Consider the following 16,804-nt stretch of genomic DNA (forward strand, 5'->3'; position numbering starts at 1 on the left):
ACCCCACCCTTTCCCCCCTCCCCCCAAACTTCACATCCAAACCCTCCTCCCGTTTCCTTCCCCCTCCAAAGCTGAACTGCTACAAGTGCAGCGGCAGGTCAGGTGGTGAGAAAAAAGGTCTCCTAGCAATTGCCTAGTGGGCTGGCAAGGAAATGAGTCCAAAGAGCAAAACAACTTTTTCTGTCAGGGTATAGGGAGGCCCCATAAACCCGGATTTCAAAACCTGCCAACTCCTGCATGCATGAGTCTCAGTGTTGGATAGGTGGCACATCATCCGAGATCCAATAGGCCAGGATTACCTTCTTAAATAACACGACAAAGTTATACAAAAAACGTCTTTGGGGGTGCAGAAAGCCCCTGGGAAATCAGTGGACCCTGGATCCCCAAAAGTAATCCTGAAAACATTAATGAAATACTTTCAATTAATCAAAAACTTGAAAAAATAAAAAATTGGCTCTCGCAAAACAAATTAGCATTAAACATCACCAAAACCAAAGCCTTATTCTTTCCAACGAAGCAAGGATTAACACTGTCAGCGCCTTTTCTAATAAGCAACCTACCAATTAACATAGTATCTTCTTTAAAGTTATTAGGCGTCACTATTGATGATAAATTCACGTACCACGAACATATCAGCAATGTGGTAAAATGCTGTTTTTTTCGATTGCGCTTAATTCGCTCGATGTCTAAATTTTTGGAACCTAAATCATTGAATATCTTAATACACTCTTTGGTCATGTCCAAATTAGACTATTGTAATTCACTCTTATTAAACATCACACAAAAAGAAAAAAAAACGTCTACAAATAATACAAAATACCAAAGTTAAAATCATTCATAATGGCAAAAAATACGACCACGTAACTCCTTTTTTAATAGACTCACACTGGCTCCCAATTAATCAACGAATAACCTATAAAATATCACTTTTAACTTTCAAAACTCTATTCAATAATGAACCCTTATTTATAGATCAACTGTTAATTCCATATAGCTCGTCCCGAGCATTAAGATCAACTGCTCAAGGAATACTTACTGTACCTTCCCTAAAGATCATCGGAACCAGACGTCACAACATATTCTCAGTCATGGCTCCCCTTACCTGGAATGCCCTTCCTTTATACATTAGAGAAATTAAAGACCTGAACTTATTTAAATCTAACTTAAAAACTTTCCTTTTTAAAACTTCTTTTAATATTTAAAACCTTCTTACTTATTATTATTCTTAATTTTTAATCAGCAATTTTAAATAACTCCTTTTTCTTTTTAACTTTTCTCAATATGACTTTCTAAACCCCCAACCCTAATGTTTTTTCCCCTATCATATTTTCACTTTCTTCTCCTCCGAGAAACGCACTATGTAACTTTAACCTACTTTACCCCTTCCCATTGTTTCTCTAGTGTGTCTGTTTTGTCTGTCTGAAGTTTTCTTTTTTTTTATGTACCTCTTGTAAAGCTATGTACAGCATTTCTTTTTTAACTTGTTGCTCGCTTAGTACAAAATAGGCGATTTATCAAATTCAATAAAACTTGAAACTTGAACTTGAAACTTGTAAAGTGCCATAACCCCATTCGACCTCTCTACCTAGTATAGTGTCTAATCTCTGCAAGACCTCCCTCAAACATGAAGGGCGGTACACTCCAAAAAGGAATGCACATAAGTACCAGGCTGACATTTACATTTGATACAGGTATCTTGATCCCAGAGACCCATCTGAGCCCCCTCTGGCGGGTGATATAGTATCTGTGTAAAATCTTAAATTGAGTCTCCTGGAGATCAGCAAACTTCACAAAGTCAAAAAGGGTGAAGAATAAATCCTCAAATCTTAAATTGAGTCTCCTGGAGATCGGCAGACTTCACAAAGTCATAGAGGGTGATGAATAAATCCTCAAATTGGGCCTCTGATATATCCACACCGAGGTCTAGTTGTCAAATCTCTCAGAGTTTAAAGAGAGGTGAGCAACCAGGCGCCCGCTTAAGAAGTTTGTACCAATAAGATAAGGAATTTAGGGAAGTCGGAGTCTTGGCAAATGCCATGTCCAAAGTCCCACTCCCGCTTAAATTAACGTGGCATGCTCCCCTAGTGCTCCAGTTGTGGCGGGCCTGAAGATAGGAGAACCCATGACTGAGAAGCAATCCCCAACACTCCTGGACCTGAGAAAAGGATGGGAAGGCGCTAGGAGACAGCTGTAAGACATGCATCAGCATCATACACCCTCTCTCCATCCGCTCTCGGAACACAGACTTGCCCCATCCCGGTAAAAAATTTGAGTTACCCTCAAAATGTAAAAATGGGGAAAAATCCAGGTTTAAGCTCTGCCGGTGTCTCCACCAGTTCCATGCCTGTCGAAAGGGCGCAAGAAATTGAAATTTGTCCTTATATTTAAGCGCTCGGCCCCCTTGAGCATGTAGCATATTAAAAAATTTGAATGGGGAACTCTAACCATCAAGCCATCCTGGGGGAAAGAAATGAGCCCATCAGGTGAACCCTTCATGGATCCATCACATCAAGGCTGCCACATTGTACAGGCAAATGTCAGGAACATTAAGTTCCCCTTTATCCTTGTCGCTCATCCAATTTGGTCAGGCTGATGCGAGGAGCCTTCCCGCGCCAAATAAAACGGGTGATTAAGGTCTTAAATCGTTGTTCAACCCTGCGAAGTAACCACATTGGTATAGTTTGCAGAGGATATAAGAGTTTAAGGAGCATAATCATTTTAATCAGGGCAAGCAAAGAGAGCGGTAATTTTTGCCATGCAGAACATAATTTATCTATCTTCTCCAAATTTTGCACGATATTTGCATGGTAAATCACTGCAGAGTTAGTACTGAGGAAAATACCCAAGTATTGCATAGGTTTCAGGGTCAGGGGTATTGTTAGCTGCGCATGCCAGGGTTCTCGCGGGCCCCCAGCGAGTAGTAGTAATTCAGATTTACTACAGTTGACCTGTAACCCTGAGATGTTCCCGAAAGCTCGCACCAAATCCAATGCTGCAGCTAAGTGTACTTGTACTTGATCAAGGTATAAAAGGATGTCATCAGCAAAAAGGCTGATTTTACATTTGGTGCCCTCCACCACTATCCCCTTCACAGTCCCTATTTGCCGGATTTTGATAGCCAGGGGTTCCATAGCCAGCAAAAACAACAGTGGCGAAAGAGGGCATCCCTGTCGAGTGCCCCTCTCTAGTTGAAAGCTGTCCTTCAAGGTACCGTTAACCAGCAACCTGACCCTGGGGCCCACATAAAGTGCTCTAACCCAACCCAAGAACGTGCCCACAATCCCATATTGGCCCAGGACCCAGAATAAGTACTCCCATGATATACTATCAAAGGCCTTCTCCAGTCCAGACCCGCTGTGGCCGATGTGCCTGCCCTCCCCTGATGTTCATGCAACGCTCCTAAAGCCTTTACCAAATTAATTGAAGCATAGCAGCCGGGCACGAAGCCCACCTGGTCAGGATGGATAACAGCAGGCAGTAATGTATTGAGGCGGCACGCCAACGTAGCTGCCAGAAACTTCACATCCTGATTTAGGAGAGAAAAAGGCCTGTAAGTGCTGATCAATTCCGGGTCCTTACCAGGCTTTGCTAGAAGAACCACATAGGCCATATTCTCCTTGGAAGGATCGGGAACAGTCACCAGAGCATTGCACATATCGCACAATGGCTGTGATATTAAATCTTGGAGAATCTTGTAGTACTCAGGTCCGTACCCATCCAGGCCTAGGGACTTTACAAGCTTAAGGGTCTTGATGCTAAGTGCTAGTTCATCGGGCATCAACAGGGCATTCAGCAGGTCTTGCTGTGTCTCAGAAATCTGGGGTAAAAAAATGCTGCTGAAAAAAGAGCGAAGGTCCGCCTCCTGCAACTCCCGTTTAGCATAAAGAGATTGGTAGTAGCTGACAAACTGGGCCTGAATCTGATCTGCTGTGTCAAATCGCACACCCTCTCATTTCGAATTTTAGTGATAAGTTGGGTTTTCCTATGTGGGTGAATCAAATTGGCCAACACTTTTCCCGCCTTTCCTCCCCATCGGAAAAGGCGATATTTTTGGAAATACAAGGATTGTTCCACCCTGGACTTAAGAAGGGTTTCCAACTGGCGTTTAAGTTCCCGATAACGCACTCTATTCACCTCGAGCAGAGAGGCAACATACTGTTTCCACAATGTCTGAAGCTGTGCAGTTAAGTCAAGCACCTTCCCATCCCTTTCCTTTCCTTCCTCTTTCGGACCACATAAGAGATAATGTGGCCCTGAAGGACATTTGGCTCTCAGAAATACTCGAAACTCTGGATCATTGTAGAGATAAGGGGAAAGGTGCCAAGAGGGTGTTCTGCTGGATGTCATGAACGCAAAACAGACCCTCACTATACCATGATCAGACACTGTAGGTTCCAATAATATCGCCTCACGCAAAGAGGAGAACATGGTTCTTGCTACAAGTAAATGAGCATGTGCCTTAAGGGCATGAGAAAAAAAGGTAATCTCCTGATCATAGGGGTGCAAGGTCCTCCACGCATCCAGGAGATCCAGCTGTTGGAGCATAAAATTAACCCCCTTAGTGTCAAAATCCCTAGCTCTCTTCCTGGATGGGCAGCAATTGACCGTGGGTTCCGAAATTATGTTGAAATCTCCCCCCACCACTAGTTTATAGTCGGGATACCCTGAAAGATCAGTATTCACAGTGGAGAAGAACTTATGACAGTAGAGATTAGGGGCATATACATTGCAAAACATTGGTTTAGTCCGCCACAAGTCCCCTAGCACTAAGTGTCCCTCCGGGTCCTGAATTTGCTTATGGAACGTAAAAGGTAATTTCTTATGAATTAAGATTGCCACTCCCCTCGTCGTCTCCCCCAGAAGGAGGAAGAATAAAACTCCCCCACCCATTGTCTCCGGAGTTTCCCATGTTCCACCTGAGATAGATGGGTTTCCTGAACAAATGCAATGTCAGCCTGCGCCTTCTTTAAGCTGCTCAAAATTTTTGTATGCTTAATTGGAGATCTACTGCCATCCACATTAAGAGAAATCAGTCAGATCAGCCATGCCCAGAGAGCAAAAGATAGACATGACCTCTCATTCACTAGCCAAGAGCCCCCCAGCTAGGCTCCCCAGCAGCTTTAAATGTTCCTCGCAGTCAAAATCTCCCCCCCCCCCGACCCACCACTGCATACCTCTGCCCCAGCCCATCCCCCCTCCAGCCCCAGATCCATGCATACATACCCGCCTATCTGCCAGCGCTGCCATCACGGATTTTGTAATTTCTTGAATCCACTCACCCGCCAGTACAGTGAATGAGACTGGCTCCTCCACCATTTTAACCTGCGGCGACTTAGGTTTTTCCTTCGGGCCTCGTATAGGTTTCACCGGCATACTGAGTACCCAACTGCTCAGGAAATCGGTAAATGAGGTAGGACACCCTCCACTGCACACTGGGGTCCAAAGAGCTTACAAAAGATTGGGTTATGTAGCAATAATAAGCTGTTTTTAGCATGGGGAATCGGAGCTCTGCTCTCCCACGTCTAGCCAGGTCGGTAGCATTAGGTGACCCCCCCCAACTCTTATGTTCTTATATGCATAAGCTCCAGCAGCCAGGTCAAGTTTAATACAGCTTAAAATAGAAACATAGACTCATGATGACAGAAGGGGTTAAATGGCCCATTCAGATACCGCCCAGTGAGATCGCTTTCACAGTGGTTTACAGTAATTCAAAGACACGGGCTTGCACGGGCGGCAGAAAGCAGGAGAGTCCGGGAGCAGGCAAGAGAGATCTGGGAAGAGCAGGCAGGCAGGAGAGATCGGGGATGAGCCCTGACAGCAGTGACATGAGGTTGCTTCTCCTGTCCCTACTGTCAGGGTGTGCACATGAGCGGGGCTCGCTCTCTACTGATCCTGGCCATGGGTAGGAGGCGTGTTAACCATCGTCCCCATTTGCATGCAGGCCTTTAGTGAATTTGTCGGCCGGCATGCAAATAGAAACATATTGCACACGGTTTGGAGGGTTAGTGAATTTGGGCCTTACTGCAGATTTGTTGGATTCTTCTCTTTGTGACTTGCTAATATGAAGATCAAAAGTGTTGGTTTTTAGAACTTATCTATATGAAAACAAATTTACACGCACCCGACCACACCTTAAAAGGAAGCATTAATTACAACTGAAAAAGGTGTGAGGTAAATCCAAAACCCTTTGCCTTACTGATCTTCTGTCTCTTACTGGCATTTAGCAAGACCTCTCACACTGTTCTACATGTGACCCTGGTCCCAAAAGTGTCTGACTTTGCATCATTAACTGTAATAGGCAGAGGTTTATATAGGTAGGCAGTAGAGACTGAGGCCAGGATTTTCAAAAACCCGCGTTAAAAAGCGACGGTCTGCTAATGCAGCCGATTTGATACCGAATCTGAAAATCCGAGACATTCTTTAAAAATCGCACATGCAAATAAGATTGGCGGATAGCAGCGAAGATTTCCTACATATGCATGTGCCCACACCTTGAATACTACAACTATCCATTCAGTCATATCCAACTGTTGGCTACTCTGTAGACCAGTCTTCGCCATGCTTCCCTGTTTTCCACAGCTTCTTTCAATTGCTTGATATTCATTCCCATATCATTCTTGATGGTATCTAGCTGCTTCCTTTTACCACACCTTAAATACTGTGTGAGTTCTGTTAGTTGCATCTCAAAAAAGATATAGCAGAATTAGAAAAGGTACAGAGAAGGGCAATAAAAATGAGATAGGACTACTTTCCTATGAGGAAAGGCTAAAATGGTTAGGACTTTTCAGTTTGGAGAAGAGAGGGCTTGGGGGGTGATATGATAAGAGGTCAGTGTGTAATTAAACTCTGGAATTTGTTGCTAGAAAATATGGTGAAATCAGTTAGCTTAGCAGGGTTTAAAAAAGGTTTGGATAATTTCCTAAAAGAGAAGCCCATAGGCCATTATTGAGATGGCATGGGGAAAACCACTGCTTATTCCTAGGATAAACAGCATAACATCTGTTTTACTACTTGGGGTCTAGCTAGGTACTTGGGACCTGGGTTGGCCACTGTTGGAAACAGGATACTGGGCTTGATGGACCTTTGGTCTGTTCTTTATGATAATTCGTATGTTCTTATGTTTTTAGAGCTAGCTAAAGCATAGCCAATTAATTTCAATATTCAGCACTTAACCAGCCATGAGGCACCGCATACAGGTAGGATTAACTTTATGCAGTCCCATTTATGCGGTGACTTGCGCTGGTTAAGTGGTGAATATTGGCCAAGTGCTCACTCCACTCCCAAAATAGTTATTTTTGTATTAGGCGCTAACCTGTCATTTTCAGTAGCGTTATTTAGTTAAGTGTTGCTGAAAATGACTAGTTAGACCCGAGCAAAAAATTTTGCCGAACAGGAGCCATTTCTGGTCAATTAAATCACTTTGATTATTGACCCCAAAATCTTTAAATACTGAGTCAGGGGAAAGGTGAGATTTAAAAACCAAAGATTTCTTAAAATATTTCCTAAAGGTACCAGGATGAATCTTTTTGAATATTGATGTCCTCCTTGCTGTAAATACTCAAACTTACCATGGGTTGGATTATTTTTTAAATTCTTCTTGGTGATTCCCCTTTTTGCTTAATGCTGAAAAATCCAGGGCAGGCATAAGCTTTTCAAAGGCAGAGACAAATAAAATAGCTTGTTCCTAGGCCTGTGGGTTTTCTTTATGTGAGGCGTTTCTGGGAGAATTATGGACACACCAGAATGACACCGCCTAGGTTAGAAACCTCATTAATTCTTGCTGTCATCCCTGAGTAAATGGGTCATCCATTAGTTCTGGTGAACTGTACTGGATGTGTCAGAAGACCTTTTCAAGGTGATGGGCAGATCTACTTACTGCTATTGTCTCTTGAACTTTTTCTGTGGAATTCCACAGAATTTGAACTCGTTGATAACATCCCAAGTTAGTGATGTGTAAAATTGGCATTACTGGGACCACCATTCCGTAGTTTGGACTGAATGTGTTTCTGGGATTTGGATTTGAAATAATCCACTCAAGCATGATGTATTACACCTTTTGCTCAGCCACTCTTCTAAGAACCCCAGTAACCCCAGATGGGATTTTTTAAACCTCACAAACATAGAAGCCTAATGAGCCAACCAGCCAGTGCAGGAACAGGACAAAAAGCTGTACCCAAATGTTTGAGTCCAGTGGTTCCCAAACCTGGTCCTGGAGGTACCCCAGCTAGTCAGGTTTTCAGGATATCTACAGTGAATATTCATAAGAGATATTTGCATGCAATTGGGGCAGTGGATATCCTGAAAACCTGACTGGCTGGATTGCCTCCAGAACCAAGATTGGGAACCAATGTTATAGTCCCTTTAAAAACAAATTCTCGCAAGGGCATGAAATGGCCACCGAGAGCATGAAGCCATGTCTGAAAATGCCTCCTCCCAGAACACCCCCCCAAATGGATTGTGTTGGGTTTCTAGCACAGGGGTGGGCAACCATGGTCCTTGAGGTCCACAATCCAGTCAAGTTTTCAAGATTTTTGCAATGAATATGCATGAGATTGATTTGCATGCACTGCTTCCATTGTGTGGAAATAGATCTCTTGCATATTCATTGTGGAAATCTTGAAAACGTAACTGGATTGTGGTTCTCAAGGACTGATTGTCCACCTCTTGTTTTAGCAGCATAGGAAAAGATCTGTCATTTTCCTTTTAGGTTGGTTTGGGGGTTTGGGTTTCATTTGAGCCCCCGCTAGAGAGAACTCTGTTAAGTACCATGGAAGAAATGATTTAATCAGTGGTGCTTGACACTGCCACCTCATTAAAACTGAAATCTGCAAATGTCTTAGCTTCCTTTCTTAATTAGAATGAGTAACACTGGATCATCACTGGATCATCTCATATCTTTATTCATTTTTTTTATCTGCATTTTCTCTGGAAGTAGTAAAGGCAATGGATTAACAGTGTGGTCTTTCAGCCAAAGTAGTGGGGCAAATCAATATTAGAATTCAAATGAGTATGGGGAAAAGCAAGAAGGTCCTCGGTGTTAGGAGGAAATAAGATATAAATCCTAGATCAAGAACAAGCAATCCTCTGAGATGATAGAGTGAGGGGGGAAAATCTAGAGTAGATGCAGAGAGAATCTTTAGACAGCAGCAGTGGGTCAGCAAGGGACATCGCCTGGGATTAACACAGAGGGTCTTTAGCATGGGAAAGTGAGGGAGTAAAGCTGGAGATAAAAATGAAATCTGCCATATTGCTGTAGGACTAGGTAGAGACCGCCTGGTTGCCTGCATGTGTCTGGTAGCGCTATAAAAATAATTAAGAGTAGTAGTAGAATACTTTACCTGCTGTAAAGCATTATCTGTGAGATGCACAATCTAATTGGCACACAGTTAACAAAACAAAAGTGGGCATCCATGCATATTCTTTCTAATCTGATGTGCTTCTTGGGGCTTTCTCAGTCCTTGCAGCCATTTTGTCTCCATTGGGAATAGTTTGTGGGGAAAGAGCAGATCCTGAGGAGAGTTAACTATATTGATTGATTATTGATGACTGAGAGCTTCTATACTGCTACTAATGACTGAGGAGTCGATTCAGAGCAGTCTACATGAGCTTCTGTAAAGATGTTACCATAAGGAGTTGTGAGGTGTTACTATACATGGGCTCTATACTGAAATACAGAGCTCTGTAGTGGTGTTACAGAGTTATTAATACCGGCATGGTTATGCCATAATCCATCATCCTACTTATATGCACATGTTTATACCAAATCAGTTGTTCTATGTATGTATACAGTACACCCTGATATTCACGGGGGCTCTGTTCCAGGAATCCCCACAAATGTCAAAAAACCGCGAATATGGTTTTTAGGTAGGGGAGACAGGAGAGGGCAGCCAGCGTGCCGGCAAGTGAAGGAAATCACTCGCTGTATGCTCCGACCATCTCTTCCTGTACTAATACCGCGAATGACCGGAACCGCGGACCGCAAATTTGCGGGGGAGCACTGTACATGTAATACTAGGTTTACTATTGCAGCTAAATACACTAGCCAAGCAGATGATAACCGTAATTGGAAAAATTACAATCGCCTGAATTTTCCTTTTTTATGCTCCAGCTATAGGTATGAGAAAATGAGTGCTGACATGTTGGGGCATAACAATTTATTTAAGCTGGTTTGGGGCCTTTTGACATCTTTTGTTACGTCACTATAGTTGTCCTTTGTTTATAATTTAATTTTTGTTTATTTTCATACACATCCAGGGAAGGGTGGGAGGGGGAGGTTATTTCTATTTCTGTACATCCAGGGTGGGTGAGATGACATTACTATTTTAAATAGGGGAAGGTTATTGAAAGAATCTATGTTTTTATTGATTTTTATTGATTTATCATTGGGTGGGTGGGTGGGAAAAAATGGTTGTTCATGTGTATTTATACGATGAATGTGCTTTTATTGACATTATATGGATACATATTTGTGATTTGCACTTTTGATGTTTGGAAAATCAATAAAGAATTTTTTTTTTTTTTTTTAAAAACCCCACAATACTTTTTTTTTTTTTTAAATACCTCTTAAGTAGGGTTACCAGACGTCCGGATTGAGGACATGTCCGGGGCTCCGTACAGCTTTTCAAAACCCGGCACTTTGGGTTTTGAAAAGACCTCCTCTCAATCGCATTGCACATGCGCATTGCAATCGCACATGCGCAGATTGCCTCCTGCCCGACCAAAGCAGGGAGTGGCAGGTGGAGCTAGGGCAGGCCTGGGGGTGGATCTAGGGTATCCGGATTTTACAATTGTCAAATCTGGCAACCCTACTCTTAAGGAGGTTGGCCATTTCAACTATAATATAATCTATTTACATACATCCCTGAAAGTTCTAGTTTCCTTTCTTTGTCAACTTCATAATTTCAGCCATAATATATGGCTTATCACAGTAGTTAGGTACCAATATTCCATTTTCTCCTAGGAGAGGGAGTAGTGAGTGAGACACTTAGCCCACTCTTGCCTAGTGGGGGAGATAGGTAGGGGTTAATGCTGTGGAATGTGCCTGCCTATGGTGACTTGAAGGGCTTGTCTGGGACAGAATAGTCACTCTATTGTGCCTCCAAGCCAGGCATTTGTTTCAAAGGGGGTGCCATGTTCAGAGAATTTTGGAATAATCGCATAAAAATGTCAAGAATCTTAGTTCACATCTCCTTTTCATTCTTCCCATTCCAAGTCTGTGCCTCTCCTACTCTTTCTTCTTCTGCTGGTTTCTCGTTCCCTTTCTGGTCCTCTCTGGGTCGCTCTTTTTCTGTCGGAATCTCTCTGTCGCGGCTGTGCAGATAGCGCCTTTCCTGCGATGATCCGGCTGGCGTTCCTTCTGCTGCTCCAAGGTACTGTTCCGGGCCATTCCTCGCTAACATGTCAGGACACCATGACCCACCTTCTCCTTGCTATAAGATGCTTTAATGTAGAAAGCAGGTACTGAGCAGCCTCTTGATTTCAACTGAATTTATGTTTTGGAATGTGAGGCTGGCTACTGCTTTGTACTTAAGCGATGCATAAAATTGTTTCATAGCAGAGTAATATTTTACCTATGTTTTTTTAATACTGTGTTTATTTAATGAGCGCATAAATTTAAATGAGCTGCTTTGCAGGCTGGAAGTGCTGGGGTGAAAGCAAGGGTGATAAACTTAAGAATACAGCAGTAACCAGTGGGATTTCTGTGAAGACTTCTATAGAAGTGGGAACCTCGCGCTTTCATATATATGGCAGTTGCAGAATTAAGCATGGAAAGACTGATGGAGTAGCTTGCATGCTTTATAACTACTTACTGATAGCAGAAAGACCAGAATCATTAATATCTAATTACAGTGGGCAAACTGGATGTGCGGGGAAGTAAAGTGACTTACCCAGTGGCACAGCTAGGATTAGATCTGAGTCGCAGAGGAATAAAATTACTCTTCTGTAATCACACACACAGTCGGTGACAGTTGGGCTTAGACCTGGGACACAAGAACATGGGGAATGACTTTCTCTGAAGGCCGCACATTGTAGGCTCTAAACCTAGGTGGCAGCTCCTCCAGTTTCCTTTTGCAGGATGCTTGCACTGCTACAGAGTGACCTTGAAGCAACTGGAATGGCCACTGCTGCCACATGTGTTGCAGGAGTGGTAGAAAGTGCTGAGCGAGCACGCAGCATGATTTTCCCCTGCACATCTGGCCCTTACCTCTCCCTCTCCCCAAACACACACAGTTAGTGAGCAATGTCAGGTTTCTCTGCTGCCTGGCAATAGCTGGGAAGAAGTTACCATGGCAACTGCAGTGCATGGGGGGGTGGGGGGTGTTGCAGCAGCTGGGTATAAAAGGGGAACTCTGAGGTCGCATTTTGGCATGGGGGGTGGATAAACCTATTGCCCTGAACATTGACCAACCCCAAGATTCCTTCAGGTTTTCTGAATTTTCTTACTAGTTCTTGACTGGCTTCTTCCCAGCTCCAGCCAAACAGCAGGGGTTAAAAACAGGAGGGGAGTGAGGGTTCGATGCTCTAACTTATCTTTAATGTTTGATGCTAAACCAGTTCAAACTGGGTTAGCGTGCAGGCATTTTGGCTTCTGATGCACAAAATGGCTCTCCGCCATCTTTTCTGTGTTCTGTTGCAGCCTCTGAGAATACAATGCAGTTGTATTCCAGTGACCTCATTAATTTAAACTGTGCACTCCAGGTGATGCCCAGACATTGCTGGATGATGCACAAAATGAAGCACCAACCTGTAACACTCCAAAATTACCAGCAGGTTTGGATGTGCTGGTAGTGTTTAAAAAATGCATAGAGGGCTGCCAATTGCATGAGAGTGAGCACAATTTATGTCCCGCCGAAGCAGTGTAGAAAAAAGAATATCTTGTTTTTTAAATTGATTTTGCGAAATGAGTGCCTGGCTATCAATGCATGTTACACGCCCTTGTGACGCATGCTTAAGTAAGGCACGCCTATGATTGATGCTCATGCATACCTACAACGTAGCATTTCCTGGCACATGCATGCATTTATGCCTCTCTTCGTGAACTATTCTGCACGCGCATCAGTCACTTTCTCCAACAACTTATTTTATGAGATTACCGCAAACCTCCGTTGCATGCAGTTTTTGGAGCATCGCTCATCTTTTATAAATCGGACAATTTACTGGAACTGCAACAGCACACAGGATTTTAAGGACAACTTTTAGAGCATTGAACCCTGTGTGAGCAAAAAAACAGAGGAAAAGACACTGAAAATTAACAGAGAGAGGGGTGGATTATTAGGATGTGAAAGGAAGGAACAGCAAAAATGAAAGAATCCATTTAGCTGAAAGGGAGAAAACAGCACTGAAAAAAAAATGAGACTTTAAAGAGATGTAAGGGGAGAGAGAGAAAGTGGGGGAGAGACAGGGGGTGGGAAGAGAGAATCAAATATACAAGAGCAGATCAGGTGAGGGAAAGAAGCAGGGCATGGTAGACAGTCAGAGAATGATAATGGTGGCCTGGGGTCTTTCATGCTTAGGGTTACCATATTTGTGAAGATAAAAAAAGAGGACACATGACCCTGTCCCTGACCTCGCCTACATCCTTCCTCCACCATGTCCTGCCCTTGCCTCATACCGGTCCTGGTCCCAGTCCCACCACTGTACCACCCCACCACCTTTCACCTATTTCCTTAGACCCCCCCCCCTTCCCATCTTCTGTACCCTTTTTGGCTCTCAATTATCCTCCACTGCATCTCATCAGTCCTAGGCTCCATCCCTATCTGTTCTTCCTTCCCTTGTCTCCAAGGCCATTTTTCTATCCCTGCCCCTATATTCTCTCTTCCCCCCCTCCGTCCAGCTTCTCTTCTTTCTTTACCCTTTCTCCTGTACCCCACCCCAGGATCAATATCTCTTCTCCCCCCCTGCCCCTCCTCATGGTACTGCAACTCTCCCCTCCTCTTTCCAGCATCTGCTGCTCCCTCCCTGTTTACCCAACTGCTTTCCAACACCAGAGCTTGCATCAATTCAAACCGTACCCCTCAGTGGGATCTGCAGACCTCACTCCAGCTCCTGACTCCCCCCTTCCCCCCCCCCCCCCACATTACTGCATTGAATCTTTGGGCAGGCTGACTGCGGCATCAAGGGAAGCCTGCTGCCGGTGGCCTTCCCTGGAAGTGGCTTCTCTGCAGCGACTTCCTGTTACCACGTAGGTGCAGAGAGGTGGTTTCTGGGGTAGACCAGCGGCAGCAGGCCTCCCTTGCTGCCGGCCTGCCCGAAGATTTAATGCAGCGGCCGAGGAGGAGGTAGGTGGGGAAGCCAGGAGAGCTGGCTAAACCTGGACAGATTCCCCTTTTAATAAAACTGCCCGGGCATCCAGACAGTCTAAAAAGAGGACATGCCCAGATTTTCTGGATATCTGGCAGTGGGCGAAGTAAGGGGGGGTGCAGGAGGGGACGTACCATCTTGGGTGCGGTCTTCCTAAGGGCATGGCACCCCTAATCCTCTCCATCCCCCACCCTCCTTGCCACTCACCCCTTGCCTTCCCCCATACCTTTTTTTACTTCCCTGGCGTGAGATTGCTGCCCACGTCAACATCAGTGCTCTCTCTGATGTCACTTCCAAGACCCGCGCCTAGGAAATGACTTCAAAGGGTAAGCCGTTGGCATGCTGCTCATGCCAGTGAAGTTAAAAAGGTACGGGGAAAGGGGCATGCATGTGGCAGGAGGTGGGGAAGAGGGCACCACTGCGCCGGGCACCACTTATCCTTAGTACGCCACTAATGTCTGGTAACCCTGTACATGCACTGAGTCGGAGACTTCTGCTCTGAGACCACACCTTCAGCAGAGTGACTGCATACAACAGCCCCTTGCTACGCAGTCTCATTTCTTTGCCATTGCATTTGCTGAAAATTGCACTGAATTACTAAAGACTTCAGCTGACTTTGGAAACTTGTCCAGCACAAGCTGAATCTCTTGAAGGATTCCTGGCTGTTAAACCAAGCAGGAGGCAACCGTTGGTGGTGGAACCTTGGCTGTGAGGAGGAGCTCTAAGGAATGGTGAAGGAGGTGCTGGCTGTGGGCATGGGAGAGGCTCTAGGACTTGTAAAGGAATGCTGGCAGTGAGAGAAAGTGCAAGGACCAGTGGGAATGCTGGCATTGAGGAAGCTCTGGTGCTTAGTGTGGTGGGAATTCTAAGAATTGAGTCAGGAGAGGTAAAACAGAAAGGTTGATGAGCTCTAGGGTGTGCTAGAGGAGCACTGGAGGTGATAAGGAAAACCATAAACTTTGGGATCTGTACGCAGCAGGGGAGGTGTAAGAAGCATGGGGAAAGCCAGTGCCAGATTAACGAATAGACCCAGTAGGCACGTGCCTAGGGCCCAAACTTGCCAGGGGGGCCCGCTGAAGAAACAAGTAACAAAACCGACTCAGCTTTTTTTTTTTTTTTTTAAACAGCGATGCCCCCCTCCTCCCCCCGGCATTCTCTGAAAGCAAACCCCGGATTTCCTCCCTCTTCTTTGACTCTTCTTTGCTCGGGGGAGGGGGGAGACAGAAAATGCACATTTATGCACATAACAAAAACAAAACGTCCAAACGCTCCAACACAGCACCTTTAGCACCTCTCCCAATCCGGGGCGGGACTCACCCCGCGGATATCCCAGTTGCCCAGTATTACCTCCATTTTGGCCCAGCTGCGAACTTTCGTTGTGGTGTCCGAGGTGAAGAAATTTATCGGAGGAGGAGCCTCGTTCCGTCCTGCCCCTTCCCCTCTCCTCACATTTCCGTCACTGCTGGAAGCTGGTGCACAAGCCAAGTGCAGACGCTGGAGTGGCCATGTGTATTGGGCTCAGGGGCAGCAAATTCTGCAGCACATCCCCTGGCAGGGTTCCGGTACATAGCTGCTTTTGTCATCTGATTTGGGAATTGATCTCTCAGCCTGGCCTCAGAAACAAGAAAATAAAAGCCGGATACCCCTCCAACAAGCAAGTTAACTGGGGGGAGGCCTATGGGAACCACTCCAGGACCTAAAGCAAGCATTAGGGGTTAGACAGGGCAGGGGCCCGGGACTCTTAGACTTGCAAGGGGAGGGGAGCTTGCATGCACCTTCCTAGGGATAGTGGAAGATCTGGGTGGGGAGGTAAGCAATCCTGGATTGGATGGAGAAGGCATCAAGATGGTTAAATGAATTATGGCGCAGTGAAAAATAGGTACAGTAGGGTACTGACCAAGCATCTCCCCCTAACCTCTCTACCAGTACAGCAAGCATACACACATTTCTATCGTGTGCTGTAGAGCTTACAATCTAATTAAAACAGACAGAGGGAATGCGAAAATAGGCATGGGTAATTTATAAGTGAATGGGAGTTAAGAGCAGCCTTGAAAAAGGCTTGCAGTCGGGATTTGATGATGATGGAAGTGGAGAGAACTTAAAGGAGAGAGGGGCGGGGCAGGGCAGATGATGGAAGTGGGGACTGGAGAAGGGGGCAGATGATGGAAGTTGGGATAACTTCCTGACAGCATCAGGCATATATGGGAAAGCAGCAGCGGTGCCACCCTTTTCCTTTACCTCCTCACCACTGCTGCTGCTTTCCCATATGCTAGATGGGGGGAAGAAGATAGAGTTAGTGAGATAGTGGAGGGGTGAAGGAAATGGGTGGCAAACTGTGAGTAGATGCAGTGAAAAGAGGGAAACTGAGGACTGAATAGTAAGACGGAGGCAGAAAATAGAGAAGGAAGACCAAAGAAGAAAAAGGGACAAGAGAGGAGAGTTGCCAGAAAATGGGAAAGGAGACAGTGATATCAGGTTTGAGTGGAGGAAATGAGAAGAGAGA

The 16,804-nt window shown here is 44.9% G+C and overlaps 1 protein-coding gene across 2 annotated transcripts in view; it reads left to right on the top strand.

The window, feature by feature from the left end:
- CADM4 (cell adhesion molecule 4) overlaps nt 1–16,804 on the top strand; it is a 449,467-nt gene that overhangs the window by 127,828 nt on the left and 304,835 nt on the right. Inside the window, exon 1 of one of the 2 annotated variants that reach the window (XM_033962736.1) lies at nt 11,259–11,369. The exons of the other annotated variant lie outside the window; for it this stretch is intronic. Coding sequence (XP_033818627.1) covers nt 11,336–11,369 — 34 coding nt within the window. The 5' untranslated portion in view covers nt 11,259–11,335. Of the gene's footprint in view, nt 1–11,258; nt 11,370–16,804 lie in introns of those variants that run through there. 2 annotated transcript variants of the gene reach the window in all.

Source organism: Geotrypetes seraphini, chromosome 11 (assembly GCF_902459505.1).
Source record: "Geotrypetes seraphini chromosome 11, aGeoSer1.1, whole genome shotgun sequence".
In the NCBI taxonomy this organism is placed as follows: Eukaryota; Metazoa; Chordata; class Amphibia; order Gymnophiona; family Dermophiidae; genus Geotrypetes; species Geotrypetes seraphini.